At 42.4% G+C, this 22,985-nt stretch overlaps 1 protein-coding gene across 1 annotated transcript; it reads left to right on the top strand.

Annotated features, from left to right (window-relative positions):
• Positions 1-14: 14 nt before the first annotated feature.
• Positions 15-15,606, top strand: ZNF233 (zinc finger protein 233). Its single transcript, XM_030874023.2, is given in 6 exon segments — positions 15-94; positions 8,205-8,266; positions 11,086-11,212; positions 11,751-11,846; positions 13,196-14,935; positions 14,938-15,606. Coding segments are annotated over 5 exon segments (2,007 nt in total). The 5' UTR covers positions 15-94; positions 8,205-8,251; the 3' UTR covers positions 14,967-15,606.
• The last annotated feature ends 7,379 nt before the right edge of the window (positions 15,607-22,985 follow it).

Below are 22,985 nucleotides of genomic sequence, written 5' to 3'. Positions count from 1 at the left end.
AGGGATTCTGGGAAGTGTGGTCCAGGAACGGCGTGTAGTCCGGGCCCTTCCGCTTCAGGAGTGAGAGGCCGCGGTCATCAGTACCTGCTGGGAGGTGAGTCAGTGCCTAGAACCCGAGTCCCTTCCGAGTCTGCCTGGGCGTGGAATCCGCAGGTGCCACCCTCGCCCTTGGGGAATAGAAGCCGTGGAGGGCAGGGGCGAAGGTTTTCGTCACCTCGGTGTTTGGGGCTGTTCGCGCGTACCCGAGTTATAGGCGGGCAGGGGTCGCGATCTCCGGGTTTGAGAGTCTCCGGACGCTCGGTTTCCCTCGCCTCCCCTACTTTCTGCACGCTCTGCGGTCTCTTAGGGATGTACTCTTCGTAGAGTTATCTCACATTTCCATTTCTCGTCTGCAAAGTGGAGTTAATAGTAGTGCCTCCCTAGTAGGCATGTGGTGAGATTTACGTGATGTGAAAATGCTTAGAACCGGTCGCTGGCACCTGCGAAAAGGCGGTCGGTCGTTCTCAGTCTTTTATTTCTTTCGAGAAGCGCTCAGTCCTTGAAAGCCTCTGTGAGCCCGCGGTGGGTTCTGAGCTCCAGCTGCAGAGCCACTGGCTCTTCTCTGACCCCTGCGGGAAGAGGGGTTTTCCGTGGATTCCTAATGACCCCACGACCTTTTTTATTTTATTTATTTATTTATTTATTTATTTTGCGGCACGCGGGCCTCTCACTGTTGTGGCCTCTCCCGTTGCGGAGCACAGGCTCCAGACGCGCAGCCTCAGCGGCCATGGCTCACTGGCCCAGCCGCTCCGCGGCATGTGGGATCTTCCCGGACCTGGGCACGAACCCGTGTCCCCTGCATCGGCAGGCAGACTCTCAACCACTGCGCCACCAGGGAAACCCCCCACGACCTTTTTTAAAGGAAGGAGTGGGTCTCGCCCCCACCTGGTGCCTGGGGATGTCCGCTGTGACTTATCCTGGACCTGAGACACGCTTATGATATCTTTCCTTTCCCGACCCTGATTTCTCAAAGAGGTTGCAGAGAGGAGGGAATGACCCATGACTCCTGGCAACATTGTCCCAAAGTGAGAGAATTTATCGTGCTGTGTCATTTCTACTCTCAGTTGGGCAACAGATTTCCTTCATTCATTAGCAGATTTTTACTCCTGGGCAAATGTCGAATGTTTATAGAATAAATGGGAGGTTGGATGAGACGTGTTGATGAATGAGTAATAGTAATTTGTTAACATAGTGAATGCCAGGTACTCTTTTACAGCCTTTATATGCATTAATTAGCTTAATCTTCATAACAAAGATGTGGTTATTATCTGTATTTTACAGATGAGAACACTGATAGGTGAAGAATTTAAGTAATTTTCTCAAAGTCAAACAACAGAGAAGAGACAGAACTGGGAATTTGAACCCAGGCAGCCTGTGTTCTTGACCTTTAAGCCATACTCTTGAAACTGAGCGGGACACTCTGGGGCCTTCTTGGGGACAGACCTCCCCTACCCACCGTGTGTCCCTCACCTCTTGTTTATAAAAAAGCTTTAGTCTCCTAGGCCTTCCCTGAGTTCCAAAGAGCAAATTTAGTCAGAGAAGCGAGAAAACGCAGAAACAAAGGAAAACAGTCAAGCAAGACAAAAATAATAGTTTAGCCGTAAAACAAAGTCAAGGAGGACCTTTAGTTCCTCCTCAAGGGCTAGAGATAATACCCTGAGCCACTTCCTTGAGTTGTTTTGCAGATACTAAACCCCCCACCACGTGGAGGAAGTTAACTGCATGCTGACCACCAGCGGGTATATCCCAGATGTGTTGGAACCGGGTTGATGATTGAGATTCCCAAAACAGCACCCTGTTACCTCACCATCAGCCAGTCAGATAATTGTGCATGAGCTGATCACACACCTGTGATCCCCTCCCTCACACTGTCTTTAAAAACCCTTCGCTGAAATCTGTCAGAGAGTTTGGGTCTTTTGAACATGAGCTGTCTGTTCTCCTTGCTTGGCATCCTGCAGGAAATGCTATACTTTCCTTCACCACCACCTGGTGTCAGTAGACTGGCTTTGCTGCATGTCGGTTGGGTAACACTCTCCTTCAGTTCTAACATGGTAAATAACCCCTGTGAATGAAGGAGGGAGGGTCGTTTGGTAATAATTTAGGATCTTAGAGGACCTGAAGGCTGTGCTCATTTAATTAATTTTTTTAATTTACTTTATTTATGTATTTATTTATTTTTGGCTGTGTTGGGTCTTTGTTGCTGTGCACAGACTTTCCCTAGTTGCAGCGAGCAGGGGCTACTCATCGTTGCGGTGTGCAGGCTTCTCACTGCGGTGGCTTCTCTTGTTGTGGAGTACGGGCTCTAGGCGCACGGGCTTCAGTAGTTATGGCACATGGGCTCAGTAGTTGTGGCTTTTGGGCTCTAGAGCGCAGGCTCAGTAGTTGTGGCTCACAGGCCTAGTTGCTCCGTGACATGTGGGATCTTCCCGGACCAGGGCTTGAACCTGTGTCTCCTGCCTTGGCAGACGGATTCTTAACCACTGCGCCACCAGGGAAGTCCTAATTAATTTCTTGTAATTTTATATGATGTTACATTCATATTCTGATTATAGAAGTAATTTGTGCTCTTCATAGAAAATACGAGAAATAGATGAAGAAAGCCAATAATTATCCATAATTATCCAGAATGTAGAGATAACTGTAAACATGTTAATGTATTTCTCTTTAGTTATTTCTTTGTATATATGTTTTTCTATGCTTCTCAAAAATTTTATCGTACTTGTAGTACTTTTATATTTGGTAACTTGTAATTATGAACATTTTCTAGCAAAAACGTACAGAAAATAATATAATGAATTCTCACATAGCCATCAACCCTTGTCAAACCTTCAACTGTTGTATACCGTTTGTCAATCTTACATAATCCACCCTCCTTTTTTTTTTTTTGCTTGAGTATTTTAATACAAAATCCAGACCTTGAGTGAAGAGGATTTATACTAGATTATCGTAAATATATAGAGGTCGAGAGAGAGAGAGGACATTAAACAGTTCCAAAGTTTTCACATAGTAACTAGGAGAATGGTGGCTAGTGAGAAAGCTAGGGGCCCCCTTGAAAGAGTTGCAGTTAAAGAAGGTTATGGATTTTGTTTCTCATTTGGAATTTAATTTGCTCATGGTTTCCAATCGGTCTTGATTCCTATGTTGTGGGGACTGTGTTGTATTCTTTCTAGTGTGCCCAGCACTGTGACAAGGTTTACAGAGAGAAGTTATTCAGTTAAGTGTTTGTGGCTGGTACAGGTGTTCAGTTGGTAGATGGCTACAGGGGCCTGCAGCTCTGAGAGATGGTTATTTGAATTCCTGAAAATGGATTAAGTGACAAAACAATAAAAACGATCCACATAGGTATTACTTCTCCTTTATCTCACTCACTCTTGGCTATACTCAGAAGCCACAGCTTTTCAGAGTATTTACAAGTTGATATATAGTTATTGGTAATGCTTTTCATGTCCTAAAACAAATTTACTTAGAACAAACCAGGAGTAATGCACCATTTCTGTATTCATCACAAAGTCATAACAATAACCTGGTGGAGTTTATTGGGAGCTTATTACGAGTCAGGCAGAGTTTCCAGTGCTCTTCACGTATTAACTCATTCATTCCTCGAAATATCCCTGTTACTATCCCCATGTTATTACAAATGAGGCACAAGAGGATAATTGATCTGCACAACGTCACTCACCCAGGAACTACAGCACTAGAATTGAAACCGTCCTTCCTAAAATAGCACCTCCCCATCTCTCTCCATCCCCGTTTTCCCTGCCATATTTTTCTTAGCAGTGTCTACCAGTGGCTAGCACATTATATACTTATCTGTTGGTTGGCTTATTACCCATCCTCTACTATAATATCAGCTTCATGACAGCAGGGATTTTATCCACTGCTGTATCTTTAATATATAGAATTGTGCCTGGTACATGCTAGATAATCAGTAAGTATTTGTTGAATGAATGAATGAAAGATCCTGGTGAATAGTAATGAAGTGCTCAGCTAATATAATACAGGATGTATCTTTATCAACTATTCATTCAGTAATTCACCTTTTTTTGGCCACCCCTTGTGGCAGACAGAATCTTAGTTCCCTGACCAGGGATCGAACTCTCACCTCCTGCAATGGAAGCATGGAGTTCTAACCCCTGGACCACCGGGGAAGTCCCCTCAGTCATTCACCTTTATTTTTTTTAAACAAATCTGTGTTGAGTGCCTGCTTCATGCCATGAACTATTCTAGGCACTGGAGAAAGAGACTAAAACAATGCGGCCTACACTGCAAAAATGTGGATTGATATAAGCAAGATGAATAACTAAAATGTACATTAGGGACCTTCCTGTTGGTCCAGTGGTTAAGACTCTGTGCTTCTGCTGCAGGGAGCCCAGGATCGATCCCTGGTCGGGGAACTAAGATCCCACATGCTGCGAGGCATGGACAAAAAAAAAAATAAGATGTACATTAATAAGATAGAGAGGGATGACCCTAAATATAAAAGGGCAGTGAACTGGAGAAGAAGGGAAGTGGTGGAGCAGGGGATTTAAAGTATATAAACCATGTCCATGGAAGAACTCTGAGGACAGTGACATTTGAGTAAATACCTGATCATGTTGAATGAATGAATGTTTTAAAATAAATAAATACATACGAATTGCCTTATCCAGAGCCCATAATTATTCCTTTTATCAATATTTTACTTTTTATTAATTTATTTGGCTGTGCCGGGTCTTAGTTGCGGCACACGGGATCTAGTTCCCTGACCAGGGATTGAACCTGGGGCCCCTGCATTGGGAGCGCAGAGTCTTAACCGCTGGACTACCAGGGAAGTCCTTGAGTATTTTACTTTTAAGAATGACCTTAGTGTTGCTTGAGCAAAACCAGTAATTAGGACTCCGCGCTTCCACTTGCACGGGGCACAGGTTCAATCCCTGGTGGGGAACTAAGATCCCGCAAGGCGTGTGGCATGGCCAAAAAAAAAAAGAAAAGAAAACCAGAGGAAAAAATTGGAAGATACAATTCATCCTCTCCTCCTCCCAATCAGAAACAGCCTCAGAATTTTACAGCTCAGAGGAACCTCTGAGATGCACCAGTCTGATCCTTGCCCGACAAAGTGTGTCTTCGGTCATCCTTTGAGTCCATGTGTTTTGAGCACTCATTATATTCTAGGCGCTGGGATTTAAAAAGTGTGTTAATCATCTCAGAAGTAAAACAGATGCTTCACCGCTCACCATCCCCTCAACCGCCCTCAGGCGATAGAAGATTTCTGGGGACTGGGATTTGAAGGGTGAGAGGCGAGCAGAGCTGAGGCAGGCACCCCAGACCCCACTTGCTTTCTCCTTCTAAATATGGCGAAATGTCAGGTCTGCTTGCAAAACCGTGTTGCTGAGCAGAGCAGAGCAGGAGAGTGCAGCAAATATAGGGCCAGCGCAAGGGAGTTGGGGGTTATGAATGATCTGTCTTCCAAGCTTTGGGGAGCGGATACATTGCTCTCATCCCTACGGGAGTGCTTCTGCCTAAAGCAGCAGGACCCACGAACATGAGGCGCTATCATACGTTTAACGCTTATTCGCACGTATTCACTGAAACCTCTTGTCAGCCCTGTAAGCTCGATATTCTCCTTATCCCTGTTGTATAGATGTGGAAATAGACGCAAAGAGCTGTCAGAAGAGTTGGTAGAATCCTGATGCCCTGGCTCCATATCGCTCAGCAGGTCACTTTCAGCAGAGTGTGTACCCTCCAACTCCCCTTTCTCTCCTCCCCAAGGACACCCCTCCCATCTCTTCTGTGTGTTTGTGATTAGAGACACAGTGACTGGATTAAGAGCACGGGCTCCGGAGTCAGAGTTGGATTTCAGGTTAGTCAGTCCTCACCAGCTCTGTGATTATCAGTAACTTAATCTCATGAATCCTCAGCTTCCTCATCCATGAAATGGGAGCAATAATCATCATACCATCACTTACTGAGAGCTTGTATTATGTGCCAGGCACTGAGCCAAGGCTTTTTTCCCCCCTATTTTTTATCTTGAGATGTAATTCACATATCATAAGAGTCACCCTTTAGTATACTGAAGTATGCTTTAGTCACCCTTAAATTATACAACTCACTGGTTTTTAGTATATTCACAAGGCTGTACAGCCATCACCACCGGCTAATTCCAGAACATTTTCCTCATCCCCAAAAGAAACCCCACGCCCCTGAGCTGTCACTTCTCACTTGCTGCCCTCTCAACCCCTGGCAGCCACTAATTTACTTTCTGTCTGGATGGACTTGCCTGTTCGGGGCTATTGGACTTGCTCGGTTAATCCCCAAAGCACCCTTATAAGTCAGGATATGTTATGGCCACTACAGTATTGTTCATTGAGACATTCTGTCGGACTTTTGTTTAAAATGAAAAAAAAACTGGCAGTCATATTTTAAAATAGTTTTTCTGGGCTTCCCTGGTGGCGCAGTGGTTGAGAGTCTGCCTGCCGATGCAGGGGACATGGGTTCGTGCCCCGGTCCGGGAAGATCCCACATGCCGCGGAGCGGCTGGGCCCCTGAGCCATAGCCGCTGGACCTGCGCGTACGGAGCCTGTGCTCCGCAACGGGAGAGGCCACAACAGTGAGAGGCCCGCGTACAGCAAAAAAAAAAAAAAAAAAAAAAAAGTTTTTCTTTACTACAGTCAGCATGGCTGAGGGGGATGTGCCATTGAGACTTTTCTGGCTGCTTGAAGAAAATTCACAAGTATTTATACCTTTTACAAAACCAGATACTGGTATCAATGAATCATCATTACAGGGCCAGAAATTATTAAGTAATATAGCCAATCAGAACTATGGACTTGTCAGAGATAAAGGTGAACTATGGATGTTAAAAAAGACTCCTTGGTGCTTCCCTGGTGGCACAGTGGTTAAGAATCCGCCTGCCAATGCAGGGGACACGGGTTCAAGCCCTGGTCCAGGAAAAGCCCACATGCCGCGGAGCAACTAAGCCCATGCACCACAACTACTGAGCCTGCGAGCCACAACTACTGAGCCTGCATGCCACAACTACTGAAGCCCACGTGCCTAGAGCCCGTGCTCCGCAACAAGAGAAGCCACTGCAAGAGCAGTTTTGTGATGTATAATATTTACCTGCTTTTCTGAAGTGGAATCAGTTATAAGTTTCCATCTATTCACACGTTTGACTTGCACAGTTGAGCAATCCTGTAAGGAAGCACTGTTCTCATTTTGCAGGTGATAGATTTGAGGCAGAGGGAGGTTAATTAACTTAAGCAGTGTTAGTAGCTCCGTAAGAACAATTCAGTCTTCCTCCTGTGTTCCTCTCTATTCTCACACTCCTAGCACCTTCACAACGTTTCTGACACCAGATGTGGGTGGGTTTTTCCCCACGCCGAGCAATTAATTCTACTTTACCAGCTGGGTGCCCTACAACTTAGTTCAGACACTCTTTTCCTGGAGATAGCTTCAGATCCCACAGGTTAAGGGCTCAGTCCCACGAGATCGCCCTCCCCCACTTCAGATGCCGTTTGCAAGTAGAAGGCCCCCAGGTTACCCACAACTTCTGTCTGACTTGGCTGCAAATCAGAGGTTTGCAAGACTCTTCCACTTCGGAGTCACTTATTTGCTGGTGCGGCTCACAGAACTCAAAGAAACGCTTAACATTTGCTAGTTTGTTAAAGGATATGACATAAGGCGAACCCCATACTATTGGGATTTTATGGAGGCTTCCTCACTAGGGGGTGCGGCTGAACATTCCAAGCCATCTAATCAAGCTTTGACCTTTCTGCTGACCAGTCCCCATCCAGGAGCCCCCCGAAGAGTTACCTCATTAGAACAAAAGACACTCCTAGCAACCAGGAAATTACGAGGATTTCAGGAGCCCCGTGTCAGGAGCTGGGGGCGAAACCAGTATATTATGTCACAGTAGCAGTACCCGGATTGACCCCAGACCTGTTGCCCCCAGAGTGCACTCTCATACCGGCACATTCCACTGCCTTCCATTTCCCCTGATACCCAGGGCGAGAATGATGACCCTGAACCCTGGGAGCCACCACAAGGGACTCTTGTGTGAGCCTCACTGCTTAGACTTCAGCAGATTGTTCACTGCACAGGAGCCTCTGGCTGGGGGGCTAGTGATTCACACAGAGCCACCACTTGGGCTTGGACCTACGTCTCATGGCTTCCTTCTCCTTTGCCAGTTGTGTCTTCCCAGGACTCTGCCCTTCCCCAGAAGGGGCTGGAGGAAATGATCAAGTTCCAGGTGAGTTGAGTTTTATCTCTTAAAATTACATCTCTTTTCTCAAAGATTAGGTACGTACTTTTTCTCTCCCATGGGAAGGATAAAGGAAGAAAACATGTGTTTGTTATATGCCAGGTACTTGCCTTTTTTTTTTTTTTGGCTGTGTCATGCGTGGCTTGTGAGATCTTAGTTCCCTGACCAAGGATAAAACCCGAGCCCACTGCAGTAAAAATGCTGAGTTCTAACCACTGGACCACCAGGGAATTCCCAGGTACTTGCTTTTTTATTGGTTTTAGTTTTTATTTTTGGTTTTATTTTATCATTTTCGTTTCAAAAATAAGAGTACAGAAATCCATAGATATCAAGAAATTTTGAAAACCCATACTACTACACTTCTTGTGAATCAGTTATACTTAATATAATTATAATCACAGTATATGTGTAATTTTCAATTTTATTTTTTCACTTAATGTTAACACTTGAGTTTTTATGACTCAGCATTCTTCTGTGTATTGTCTGAGAAGGCTTTCTATTTTTTGTCTAACATTTCAGAAGCTACAGTTAAGCATACAGACTGCTGTACCTCTGACTAAGTTTTGCTTTGATTCATAACACTTTTGCATAGGGCTTTAAAAAATGGAATATAATTTACTTACAAAAATTATAGATCAATGACAGTTGTATACCCCATTTTGCAAGTTGTATAATTGCATTAACCCACTACACAAAACAAGAAATAGAACATTTACATTACCTACATTACCCCAAAAAGTTCTCTCATGTCTCTTTCAAGACAGTTTCTTACCCCCGGGAGGCATCTACTGTTCTGATCTGTCATCATATCACTAGATTTACTTGTTTTCAAATTAAATATAATCAGTGAAATCATAGTGTATGTACTCTTGTGTCTGGCTTCTTTCACCCCGCATAAAGTTCTTGAGATTCATCTGTGCTGTTGCAGGTGTCAGTAATTCATTCCTTTTTTATTATATTCCATTTTATGAATATATCAGTTTGCTTATCCTTTTGAAGGACCTTTGAGTTGTTTGCAGCTTTTAATTGTTAATGCATAAAGCTCCCATGAGCATTCTGCGCAGGTCTTGAGGACATATGTTTTCATATCTCTTGGGTAAACATCTAGAAGTGGTAGATGAATATAAACTGTTTTCCACAGTGCTTGTACCATTTAACAACTTATCAGTGGTGCATGAAAGTTCCAGTTTGTTCTACCTCTTTGCCGCCATTCGGTGTTGTAGATCTTTTTTATTTTAGCCATTCTAATGAAGTGACTTCTCACCGTGACTGTAATTTGTATTTCCCTCATGATACATGATGTTGAATACTTTTTCATGGGTTTTTGCAATTGGCATATCCTTTATGAAAAGTTTGTTAAAGTCATTTGCCCATTTAAAAATGTGGCTTCTACTTTTTATTATTGAGGAGTTCTTCATGTTTTGTGAGTTCAAGTCCTTTGTTAGATATACGTACTGTAATTTTTTTCCATTCTGTGATTTGTCGATTTGTTTTCTTAATTTTGTCTTTTAAAATCATTTTGAGGTGAAATTTACATGTAATATATATATAAAAATATATTTGATCAATTTTGACAAGTATACATACGCACATGACCACTGCCACAATCTAGACGTAGATCATTTCCATCACCAAAAAGGTTACCTGGTGCCCCAGTTAATCCCAATCCCACATCCCTGGCTGTAGGCAATAACTGATTTACTTTATGTCACTCCAGATCAGATTCATCGTTTCTTGAGTTTCACATTAATGGAATTATACAGTATATGCTCTTCTTGTGTCTGGCTTCATTTGTTCATCAGAATGTTTTTGAATACAGGTCAATAGTTTGTTCCTTTTTATTGCTGCATAGTATTTCATTGCATGGATATACCACAATTTGGTTATTCATTCACCTCTTGATGGACATCTTTTATTGTGGTAAAATATACATAACAGGGACTTCCCTGGCGGTCCAGTGAGTAAGACTCCATGCTCCCAATGCAGGGGTCCTGGGTTCAATCCCTGGTTGGGGAAGCAGATCCTACCTGCATGCCGCAAGTAAGAGCCTGCATGCCGCAACGAAAGATCCCATGTGCCACAACTAAGACCGAGTGCAGCCAAAAATAAAATAATTTCAAAATATATATATACATAACATAAAATTTACCATTCAAACTATTTTTAAGTGTACAATTCAGTGGTATTAAGTATATTCACACTGTTGTGCAACCATCACCACCACACATCTCCAGAACTTTTTTCATCTTCTCAAAGTGGAATTTCATACCCATTAAAACAGTAGTTCCCTATCCCCCACACCCCCCAATCTCTTGCAAACATCACTTTACTTCCTGTCTCTATATATGTGACTACTCTGGGTATCTCATATAAGTGGAATCATACACATAATCCTTTTGTGACTGTCTGGCTTCACTTAGCATAATGTCTTCAAGTTTCATCCATCTGATCAGGATTTTAAAGCAACTATCATAAGGGAATTCCCCAGCGGTCCAGTGGTTAGGATTCTGCACTTCCACTGCAGGGGGCACAGGTTCCATCCCTGGTCAGGGAACTAAGATCCTACATCCTGCGTGCCACGAGGCATGGCCAAAAAAAAAAAGTCAATGATCATAAATATATTTCAGTATTTAGCATGTGGCATTGACATGCGGACTGGAGAAGAGGAGGAAACTACATAAGGTAGACTCAAGGTCCCCAGGATCTAGAACAACTTCCCACCCACCCTCTCCACCCACTAAGTGCCGTCCCTCTCCCAGTGGCCACTGATCATAAAATTGAGGCTGTGTGTGTGCTTGATGTCGTAGGAGCCAGTGTCCTTCAAGGACGTGGCTGTGACCTTCACCAAGGAGGAGCTGGGGCTGCTGGACTCCACTCAGAGGAAGCTGTACCAAGACGTGATGCTGGAGAACTTCTGGAACCTGGTCTCAGTGGGTGAGGACAGGCACCCTGTGACTCAGTGTCAACCCTCAGAAGTGCCTTGGTTTCAAACGTTTAAGACTTGGGGCTCTTGAAATGCTTCCCTGAATCTGGGGCCCTGAATTTCCTCATCCCAGTGGGACATCTCATCTGTACCTTGTCTATTTTCTCAAATTGTAGTTGCGACATCTTGGTGGGGTTTTAAAGTCAATTAGCAAATTGCGTCATTATTGCATTTAATGAAATAGGACGGAATAGCATAGCTTCTTGTCAGGAACTGCATATAGTGCAACAGAAATTGTGAGTTAAAGACAGGAAAGGAGATGCGATAAAAGTAGATAGTGGTTAGGATCGAGTCATTCGATTCCTCGATTCGGTGATGTACATCTGTGTATTTGTCTACCAGATCACAGCATAAGAGGTATTTATTACAACAGGTCATGATCAGAATTTGGAAAAATACTACTTACAGTGCATGAAGATTGGAGAATTGGAACTAAAAATTTTGCCTTTAGTGTACTCACCTTACACATGTGCCATTTCTTTTTCACAGGATATCTACCTTTCAAATTAGATATGATACTACAGCTGGGGAGAAAAAAGAAGCTTTGGGTGATGGAGCCAGAAGCCCAAGGAGCTGGGTGTTCAGGTGAGAACCATGCAGGTCTGAGTCCTTGCAGATCACAGAGAATGGTGCTAAGTGGATCTCACTGCCCACTCCTCCTGCAGACAGCTCATGAGTGGAGAATATATCAGTATGATGAAAGGATTATTTCAGAACACTGTTAATCTTCTGATGAATGCCTAATCTAATTTTAATTTCTATGGTACTTGTATTAGCCATCAATTGCTGTATAACAAATTGTTCTTAAACTTTGCAGTTTAGAGCTACAGGCATTATAGTTTCTGTGAGTCAGGAATCTGGGGGCAGCTTAGCAGGGTAGTTCTGGCTCATGATCTCATAAGATCTCAAGGAGTCTGCATGAGCTGCAATCCTCTGAAGGCTTGATGGGCCTCAAGGGATGTGCTTCCAAGATGGGCTCATTCACAGGGTTGTTGACAGGAGGCCTCAGTTCTTCCCTGGCTGTTGGCAGGAGGCCTCAGTTCTTTGCCAAACAGGTCTCTCCCTAGGGCTGCCTGAATGTCCTCAAAACGTGGCAGCTGGTTTCCCCAAGCTAGTTACACCCAAGGGAGTAGAAGGCAGAAATCAAAGTGTCTTTTATGACATAACCTTGGAAGTGACATACCATCACGTCTGCCATATCCTGTTGGCTTTGCAGGCCAATCCTGAAAGGTTGTGGAGGGGACTTCAATAGGGTGTGGATACATCCTGGAGATTGTCTTGGATGCTGGCTACCACAGCGACTTTTGGTATTTGCAGATTCATATCTACAAAACCTGGAAGATAATATTAGCCATTCAGGCTTATCAGAAAATTCAGCCAAATTAAGTGGCAATAATTATCATAGGATTTTTTACTCCCATAGGATGTGTCAGTTAAGGGAATGAGTTTTCTAGTTTTTATTCCCAGTTATAATGTTCACTAGTTGAAAATTATATATTAGGACATCATTGAAATAAAGAGGAATTCTCTCAAATCTAGCTTGTGTATTAACATGTGCATATAATGGCTGAATTAAGGAAATAAAGTTATCATCTCATGGGTTCATTATCAGGACAGAGGAGATGTTTCCCTTTGCAAATCTTTTCTTTTCACTTTTGCTGAGCAAGTCCCCTGCTCGGTAGCACTGTATTTCTAATTTTGACCTCATACATAAGTCTCGGTACATTAGTTCTAAATGAGTCTCATTAACACGTAGTGAATAGGAGGCTACTACTTATCAGCTCTGTTTCCATAAGCATGAAAAAACAAAGACAGAGTCCAGCTGAACTCTCCACTGGTTGAATAGGGTCTCCCAGCACAGTCGACCTGTGAAATATTTTTTTGTCCCTGAACTTGTCCTCACTTTCATCTCTGAATTCTCTTTATCCTTCCAGGACACGGGAACCAAAATGTGATAGAGACTCTTCAAGAAGCAGGATTAAGACAGCTTTTACATGAAGGCCTTATGTGCTGGCAGATATGGGAACAGTTTACAAGTAAATTAACCAGAACTCAGGACTCAATAATAAATCTGCAAGGCAAGAAGTTGCCAAAACAAGATGATTCCTCCTGTGAGGCATGGTCAGGAGAATCTACTCAGCTTCCAGAAGATGAGAACTATGTAGGAAAGCTTCAAGGAGAGAGTTCCACAAGTATCAAAAATCAAGTGTCTCCAACTCAGACATCCTGGGATTTCTGGAGAAAAATGTATCTGAGAGAGTCACAGAATTATCAGAGTAGGTGTCAGCAAATTGACATAAAAGATAAACTGTGTCAGTGTGATCACTGTGTCATGAGAAGGATCTCTCATCACCATGGCAATCAGGAAGTACACAAAAGTGAGAAGGCTTGTGGCCACAATAATCATGGAAAAGACTTTGTGAAGAACACATCCCAGCATAGTATCATCCACTCAGGAGAGCAGACCTCTGATGAGACTGGAAAAGGTGTCAGCCTTGGCTATGATGTTGAACTTCATCAGCAGTTGCGTGTAGGAGAGAAGCCCCACGTGTGTAGTGAGTGTGGGAAGGGCAGCACGTATAACTCAGTGTTTCACATTCATTACAGTGTTCACAGAGGAGGGAAACGCAGTGGGAATGATGAGTGTGGGGTGGACTTGGGTCAGAGCTCACATCTGGAGACCCATCAGAGAGTCAACCCAGGGGAGAAACCCTACAGATCTGGGGTGTGTGCTGCTGAGAGCTTCAATCAGAACTCCTCCCTTCCCACTCATGAGCCCATTCACCCGGGGGAGAATCTGTGTAGGGGTGGCAGGTGTGGGAAGGGCTCCAGTCATAGCTTAGACCTCAACAGTCACTGTGTAGAAAACACTGGCGAGAAATCCTGGAAATGTGAGCTGTGTGGTAAAGGCTTCAATGAGACATCACAAATTCAAGCCCATCAGACAGCCTACCCTCAAGACAAAACGTCCAAATGGAAGGCATATGACAGGATATTCAGTCAGAGCTCTGGTCCTCTTCAGAGAGTTCACACTGGAGAAAAACCATATAAATGCGACGTATGTGGGAAAGACTTCAGTAAGGCCTCCAACCTTCAAGCCCATCAGAGAATCCACACCGGCGAGAAGCCCTACCAATGTGATGTGTGTAATAAGAGCTTTAGCCGGAATTCCCATCTTCAGGCCCATCAGAGAGTCCACACAGGAGAGAAACCCTACAGATGTGACACATGTGGGAAGGATTTCAGTCAGATTTCCCATCTTCAGGCCCATCAGAGAGTCCACACAGGAGAGAAGCCCTACAGATGTGACATATGTGGGAAAGGCTTCAGTCAGAGCTCACATCTTCAAGACCACCAGCGGGTCCACACTGGAGAGAAACCCTACACGTGCGATGTGTGTGGGAAGGGTTTCAGTTGGAGCTCCCATCTTCAAGCCCATCAGAGAGTCCATACAGGGGAGAAACCCTACAAGTGTGAAGAATGTGGGAAAGGCTTCATCTGGAACTCGTACCTTCACGTTCATCAGAGAATCCACACGGGAGAGAAACCCTATAAGTGTGGCATGTGTGGGAAGAGCTTCAGTCAGACCTCCCATCTTCAAGCCCATCAAAGGGTCCATACAGGAGAGAAACCCTACAAATGTTTTGACTGTGGTAAGGGCTTTAGCAAGAGTTCATGTCTTCAGGTTCATCAGAGAGTCCATAGTGGTGATCAATCCAGTACACACAGAGTGTGATAAAAGTGTTCTTCAGAATTTAGACTTCTCATTTTCATCAGAAAACGCCCACAACAGGGGCTGTTTATAAAATGTTGTATTTTAAGCATTCAGGAGGGAGCTGCTTTTTTTTTACAGTCATCCGAATTCCATTGGAGGAGACCTATTTGTTGTATGAGTATGGCCAGTGTGTCCAGAAGAGCCCCAAATGTCACAATTCTCAAGAGAATGCACAGCAGAGAAACCTTGTAAGGATGGTGCAGTAGGTTTCAGTCAGAACCTTTACATTCAGTAGAATCTACATGGGGGAGAAGCTTTAAAAATGAGAAGTACCGTCAGGACTTCAGGAAAAGTATAATGATGGACATGACAAAATCCATGTCCACTAGAATGTAAGCTCCATGGGGGCAGGAGGTCTGTTTACTGCTTGTATGACCGTGACCTGGAACCAGTGCCAAACAGAGCAGGTGCCCTGGACTTTGTCTCACTTGAAGGAGAGGAATAGGACAAACATTTGAAAATGTTAGTGAGCTCAATCCCAAGTAGTCACGATAAATTGTACTAGGAAAAGGATTCTTGGAAGAAGCCTTAAAAATTAATTCAAGGAAATGATAATTTAATAAAAATATGTTAAATCATGCAGTCTACAATTTGAGTGTTAGATTTTTGCCATTGGCTCCTATCCTGCTCAGCTCCACTTTTCAAGCAGTAAAGGGCTCGATTTTTTATCGCATCATTTAAGACTTTCTCTGGACAGTGTACCATCAGTTGTGTATAGTGTAAGTTTCACTATTTTTCTTTTGTTGGGTCTTTGGTGACAGAAAAAGACTGAATGGAAAAAGAAAAACTTGGTTTTCATTCCATAAAGCTTCCTGTCAAGGGGTCTACAAAGAAGGGAGAACATATTATAATATGCATTTTGGATGTTGAACTAAGCTGTTAAGGCACAGAGCGTTTTGGACAGCACCCCATGCTTCTCAGATGCTTCTGTATTTTTCAAGTTTGCTTGTTTGAACCGTTTACTCAGGTGTATATTTACTGGAGGTAGTGGACAGTTTCCCACAGCTGTTCTGCTTTGTTGTTTTTTTTTGAGTATAGCTAATTTGCAATGTTGTGTTAGTTTCAACTGCACAACAAAGTAATTCATATATATATAATATGTATATATATATATATATATATATATATATATTCTTTTTCAGATTCTTTTCCTTTATAGGTTATTACAGAATATTGAGTAGAGTTCCCTGTGCTATACTGTAGGACCTAGTTGTTCACATTTTTTTTTTCTTCTGGACCTTACCTTCCAGGACACTCGTTGCTTAAGTTCTATGGTATCTGAAGTTTCATGTTACCATCAGAAATCCAGGGCCAACACCATACACTGGGGTGGGCTACCGGAGCTCATGGATGTTTATAACCGTTAGGATGTTCTCAGTTGCAAGAAATAGAAAACCCAACTCAAACTAGCTGAGACAAAAAGGAGGATTATGTAATTACTTCAAAATCCTTTTCAGATAATCCCAACATCTAAATTGTCTTGGTATTGATGTCTGTTGATTGTTTTTTTCTCATTCAAGTTCTGATTGTTCTGGTTCTTGGTATGATGGGTGATTTTTTTTTATTGTATCCTGGATATTTGGGGTACAATGTTGCAAGACTTTGGATCCCATTTGATCTTTTTTGTCAGGAAGTCACCTGTTTAGGTGTAGTACACAGGTCCAAATGGGAATGTAAGTTCACCTTCCTTCTGGGCCCTTTTGACACTGTGTGTGTGGGAGTGGGGGCGCTGGTGGGGGCGTGGCAGAGGGCCAACTGCCTCTACCTCCTTGCTGCTGAAAGTTCAGCTGTCCCTGTTCAGCCTAGTAGGGGGCATTAGAGCACTGCCTAGGACTGCCTCACCTCTGTGGGTGGTGGGAGTGAGGTGGGGAGGTGGGGAGTGGGAATTCAGCTTTCCATTCATCCCCACTGACCTAGTATTATGGGCTCTCTGTCATATTTGCCTTCTCCTTTTCCAGAAGGGGGATAGTTCAGTAAATTCCAGAAAGTAGTATTTCCTTTCTTGGTTAAACATCTTGTCCATTCTCAGAAGGGATATGACTCTTACAAAGAGAGCTTAACATCCATTGAGGGATACTTCAAGATCACCATTCCTACTATGTTGAAGCCTCAGTGAGGTAAGTGATATTATTCCCATTGTAACATGAGGAAGGGTTAAACCATTGCCCTAGTTCATACAAGTGGCAGTATTGGTAAAATTCAGGCTTTAAAAATTCAAGATTTTAATTCTTAATTATGAAAAACGTCCAGAATAATCAAAAAGAGAAAATACAATGGACCCCATATATTCATCACCCAAATTTAACAATGGTCAAGATTTTGCCACATTTGCTTAATCTATCCCTTTTTCCTTTTTATCTTACATGCTGAAATAATTTAAAGCAAATCCCTGATGGCATCTCTTACACCTATAGGCATCTCTTAAATATAGACTATTTTTTACAAGATCAGAAAGCTATTATCACACCTAACATAATTAACAGTCACATTTCTATGATTGCTTCAAGTTTTCACTTAGCTACAGACTAAATAAACTTCTTTCTTTCTTTCTTTCTTCCTTTCATTCTTTCTTTCTTCCTTTCTTTTGTACTGTCTCTAATTTTGGTATCAGGATAATATTGGCTTCTATTTTCTGGAAGAGATTGTGTATAATTGGTGCTGATGCTTCTTCAAATGTTTAGTAGAATTCTCCAGTGAAACTATCTGGACTTAGAGATTTCTTTTTTTGGAAGTTTTAAAATTATGGATTACATTTCTTCAATAGTTATAGGACTATTGAGATTATTTCATATTGGGTGAATTTGGGTAGTTTGGTTTTCAAAGCATTGGTCTATTTCTCTTAAGTTGTTGAATTTACCTGGATAGAGTTGTTCATAGAAGTCCTTTATTAAGTTTTTATTGGCTGCAACATCTGTAATTATGTCCCCAATTTTATCCTTGATATTGGTAATGTCTTTGTCTTGCTAGAAGCTTATCAATTTTATGGATCTTTTCAAAGAATCGGCTTTCTGTTTCATAGATTTTCCTTTATTTTTATGTTTTTAATTGTACTTATTTCTGTTCTTTATTATTTCCTTTCTTGTGCTTACTTTTGATTTATTTTTCTCTTTTCCTAGTTATCTGAGTGGGATTTTGACTATTGTTTTGAGACCTTTCCTCTTTACTAAGGTAAACACTCAGTGGCATGAATTTCCCTTTCAGCACCCCTAGATTTTAATATGTTGTATTTTTATTTTCATTCCATTTCCAAATGTTTGGAGAGTTTTCTGTTTTGCTTCTTAGTTTAATTTCTAGTTTGATTCCATTATGATCAGAGAATATAGTTGGTATGATTTTGATTAGCTCATATATTCCCAGACATCAATTTGTTCTCTCAGGGAGAAAACAGTATAAATGTGGTAAGGGCTTTAGAAGGGAGTCATCTCTTACAGCCATCATTGAGTTCACATGGGAATAATAGTTTTACAGGTATAGTGTGCATGGTAAGAGATTTGGCTTTAGGTCACTTATTTGTGTTTCAGCGGTATAGGAAAGAAATTCTAAACAAGTGAGGAATGTGGAGAGGGATTTGACAGGAACTCCCATCGTGTCCACTAGAGGGTGAACATTGGAGAGAAATCCTAAAATGCCGTGAGACTGGAAAGTGTTTCTTCAAGTTCAGTTCAAGCGATATAAACTAAGTCCACTTAGTTTTCACTCAGGAGGGAGGACTTACTGTGAATAGCAGTGGAAAGAGCTTCAGAGAGAGCAAATACCTTCATATTCACTGGAGTCCATAAGGAGAAGCCCTACGAGTGCTATGTGTGTGGAAAGGATTTTGCATATAACTGAGTTTTCACACTCATCTGAGTGTTCTCTCAGGGGATGAATCCTGTAAATATAATGAATGTGATAAGAATGAAAACAGCCATGAATGGGATGAGTGGAGTAAGGGCTTATTTGGAGTTCACATCTTCGTGTCCATCTCAGAACCCACATGGGAGAGAAGCTTCCATATATAGGAAAAAGATATTAAAGGCTTCATGTGAAACTCATCTTATTCATCCGAGGTGCATGAGGAAAAGAAAACCATATACATGTGAAGAGTTTATTTTTTTGAATAATAGTTCAGACCTTCTTACTCATCAGAGTCTGCAAGGACAGAAATTCTATACATATGGTCAGTACTTGGCCTGTCAGGGTTCAATAGAGAACCAGATGCCACTCTGTATATTCTAGGCATGAATGCTTTTTTTTGCGGGGGGGAGGGGCGGCGGGGAGTAATAATTTTTTTTTTTTTTGCCCTGCCGCATGGCATGCTAGATCTTAGTTCCCCAACCAGGGATCAAACTCGTGCCCCCAGCAGTGGAAGCACGGAACCCTAACCACTGGACCACCAGGGAATTCCCATGGAGTAATAATTCTTATTGGAGTATAGTGGACTTACAACGTTGTGCTAGTTTCTGCAGGCATGAATGCTTTTAATACAGGCAATAAGAGACACGCACACGTTTAGAAGAGCTAAGGGAACGTTGATCAGGGAAGCCAACACCAGCCTGCAGCGCCAAACTGGGTTCTCAAGAGCTTTCTTAGAAGCTGCTGCCAGTCTCAAGAATCTCAGTCTACAGCAGCAACATGAGTGATACTCAAGGGATTTCTCTGAAGCTGCTGAAGATGCGGAGAGCCCCGTAAGCTATCTCAGTCTATGGTACCAATATGGGTGATATAATTTTTTAAGTATTAAAAGCTTTATTTATGATTGGAATCATTCAACAAAAAAGCAAAAGGAAATGAGCCTGAAAAAGAAACTAAGCTGTCGTCTAGAATAGCCTCAGTAGCTAAGCTGCCTTTGCACCTGGCTGGCATGACAGCTGTGGCTCAGCATACACAGCAGTTGCACTCACAGCAGCATCAATATGGATAACTCTTTTTTTTTTTTTGGCCGGACGGCGAGGCTTGTGGGATATTAGCTCCCCGACCAGGGATTGACCCCGGGCCCTCAACAGTGAAAGCACAGACTCCTAACCACTGAATCACCAGGGAATTCCCTAGATGATTCTTAAGAAGCTCACTTGGATGCTTGGAAGCTCATGCCTGTCCACGATTCCTCCTGCAATTGCCTCCGGAGAATAATGCCTTTTCTTCCTCTGTTTCCTAAGTCTCATGTGAGTGCCTTTTCAATGGCCAACTATAAACAAGAAACATCTGGGGAAGGGGATTCTGAGCTATGCTGTTCCTGTCTTTTCTTTTAATACAGGAGCCCTTAACAGATTCAGTCGTAAAAAGAAGTGATGATGCCATGTGACCAACAGACAATATAGCATAGTGTTGTAGGGGCCTCATCTGCACCTCAAGTATTAGTAAACAGCATGCACCCTTATTTATGTCCAATCCATGAAGGTCGTGCTACAGGAAGGGCTACAGTTAGCACTCCACTCTTGGAAGACATCAGTTTTCCTACACTGTTGATGGACTCTATTGGTATCATGCATGTCAAGGATTCCAGAGATACCTCTGGTCTCCCCAGTCATTAACCATCTATGCAGAACAAAATCCATAAATGTGATGGTTGTAGCCACGGCTATCGTCAATGCTCAAACTGCTACCATACCTTCTACACGGGAAGAAAATTGTAACTGGGGTGTGTCTTCAGATTTATTAAACAGACCGTATTAGAAAAATAACCTAATGTTCTTTTTCTAATGTCCGGTCATACAAGTTATCAGAGAGTGTATTCATAAAATAAATAAAATGTGGTGAGAACTTTAATCAGTGTGCAGGCCCTTAAATTCATTAGTCTCCACCACATGAGAGAAAGTGTATCGAAGTGATGTTTTAAGAGTATCACAGAAACACTCCTATATGGTCAACACACTGTTTTCTCTTTACAGGCACACGAGATTATGTTCACATCCTCCAATATGGATCGGAGCCATATGATTGAATTCTGGCCAATGGAGTGAGGACAAAAATTATGTGCACCACTTCCTGGCATTGCCCATAAAAATATTCCAGGTGATTCTCTCCTTCCTCTTCCACAGTGATCTCTAGCCATGAATTATGGGTGCCACCTGTTCCATATATGTAGCTACAAGATGAAGGATGCCTGACCTCTGTTGGACATCACTTGAGTGAGAAATCTTTTTTGCACTAAGACACTGAGATCTCAGGTGTTATCTGAAGTATCAAGTCTATCCTAACCAGTACAAAAGTCTTAGTAGAAGCTAATTTCATAATTACACAGGAAGGTAACTCTACAATCCCCCCCTTAAATGTTTGAAACAATTATTTTCAAACTTACATAAAAGTTACAAGTGAAGTAACAAAGGATTTTCCTTCCCTGAACTCTGAGACTATCATGATGTCCCAACACCACTGGATACTTCAGTGTATATTATTACAAATATGGATATTTTCTACACAATCATTTTATAACAACCAACATCAGGAGATTAATATTTGTACATTACTACCATCTAATCCACATATTCCATTCACATTTCATCAATTGCCCCAACAATGTCCTTTATAGCAAAATTATCTAATCTAGGATCACACAATGCGTTTAGTCATTACAGCACGTTAGGCTCCTTCAGTGTGGAATAGTTTCTCAGACTTCCATGAGCTTGACACTTTAGAAGATCACATGTTATTTTTGTTCTTGTGTAGAACATCCCTTAATTCGGACTTGTCTGATATTTCCTCGTGATTAGATTCAGCTTATGCACCTTTGACCAGAATATCACAGAAGTGATGATGTGCTCTCTTGGCATACAATTTTATTTATCCCATTTGTGGGGATGTTAATTTCGATTACTGGACCCATATGATATCTGCTAGACCTTTCACTGTAAAGGTACTAGTTTTTTCCATTATAATCAGGAAGTAGTGTGTGGAGTGGTACTTTGAGTTCATGAAAATATCTACTTTTCATTAAACTCTCATTAACTGTTTTATTAATATAATCTAGACTCTTGGATTTCTAATCTAGTCAATGTGTTATGATCAGTTACTGTCACTTATTTTGATCCTTAAATTAACCCAGATTTGGCCATGGGAACCCTTTAGGCTGGCTTTTGTGTCCTTTTAATTTGTACCCATCATTCTTTAATCACCCCCTTACTTTCTGGCACAGGACATGTGAGGCTCACCTTGTACTTTCCCAGCCTGTTGATTTGCACCCTTGGGAGTCTCCTAGGTGAAATCTGAAACAGAAGCTCCAGACACAGAGGGTAGGGAGAGACTGAAGAAAGAGGCAGATCACTTCAGGTTGGAAGGTGGCAGGTTTAATAAGGGAACTCACATACAAGGCTTGTCTTTGGTGACTGCAAGACAAATAGATCTCTGCACCTGCCTGCCAGAATCTTAAAAGTTTATATAGAGGCCTTAACTGGGTTCAGTCATGTATTCAATCCAGATGGTCTTAACGACGTCTTACTGTCTCAAGGCTGTGTCCTGGAGGCAGCTTCTAGTGGGGAGCCGGCAAGTGGACTGCATATTCCAAAGACAGGGGAGGGGGCAAGGAGCCTCCAATTGCCCAAGTCCAGCTCATGGGTCAACCAGTGGTCACATCCTCGAAATGACCTTCTCCAACTTAGTCCCTCCTTTTAACAAGGAGGCCTTCTTCTGTGTAGTGGAGAATGGTGATTAGAGGCCAAAATATGGGTACTAGGTGTACTCATTACTGTGGAGTCACTGCTCCCGGGCTCTCTCATACCCAGAACTGGCAAGGGATGAGTGTGTGATTGTGTTTATACACATTTTTTTTTTTTTTTTTTTTTTTTTTTGGTTTTTGCCATGCTGCACAGCATGCAGGATCTTAGTTCCCCAACCAGGGGTCGAACCTGTGCCCCCTGCAGTGGAAGCAAGGAGTCTTAACCACTGAGCCACCAGGGAAGTCCCAATACACATTTTTTCCCCTATATTTCTTCATACAGTTGACCCTTGAACTTGGGTTTGGACTGCATGGG

The sequence above is a fragment of the Globicephala melas genome, chromosome 19, assembly GCF_963455315.2.
Source record: "Globicephala melas chromosome 19, mGloMel1.2, whole genome shotgun sequence".
NCBI classification, from domain to species: Eukaryota; Metazoa; Chordata; class Mammalia; order Artiodactyla; family Delphinidae; genus Globicephala; species Globicephala melas.
This window is presented reverse-complemented; position numbering and strand designations above follow the sequence as displayed.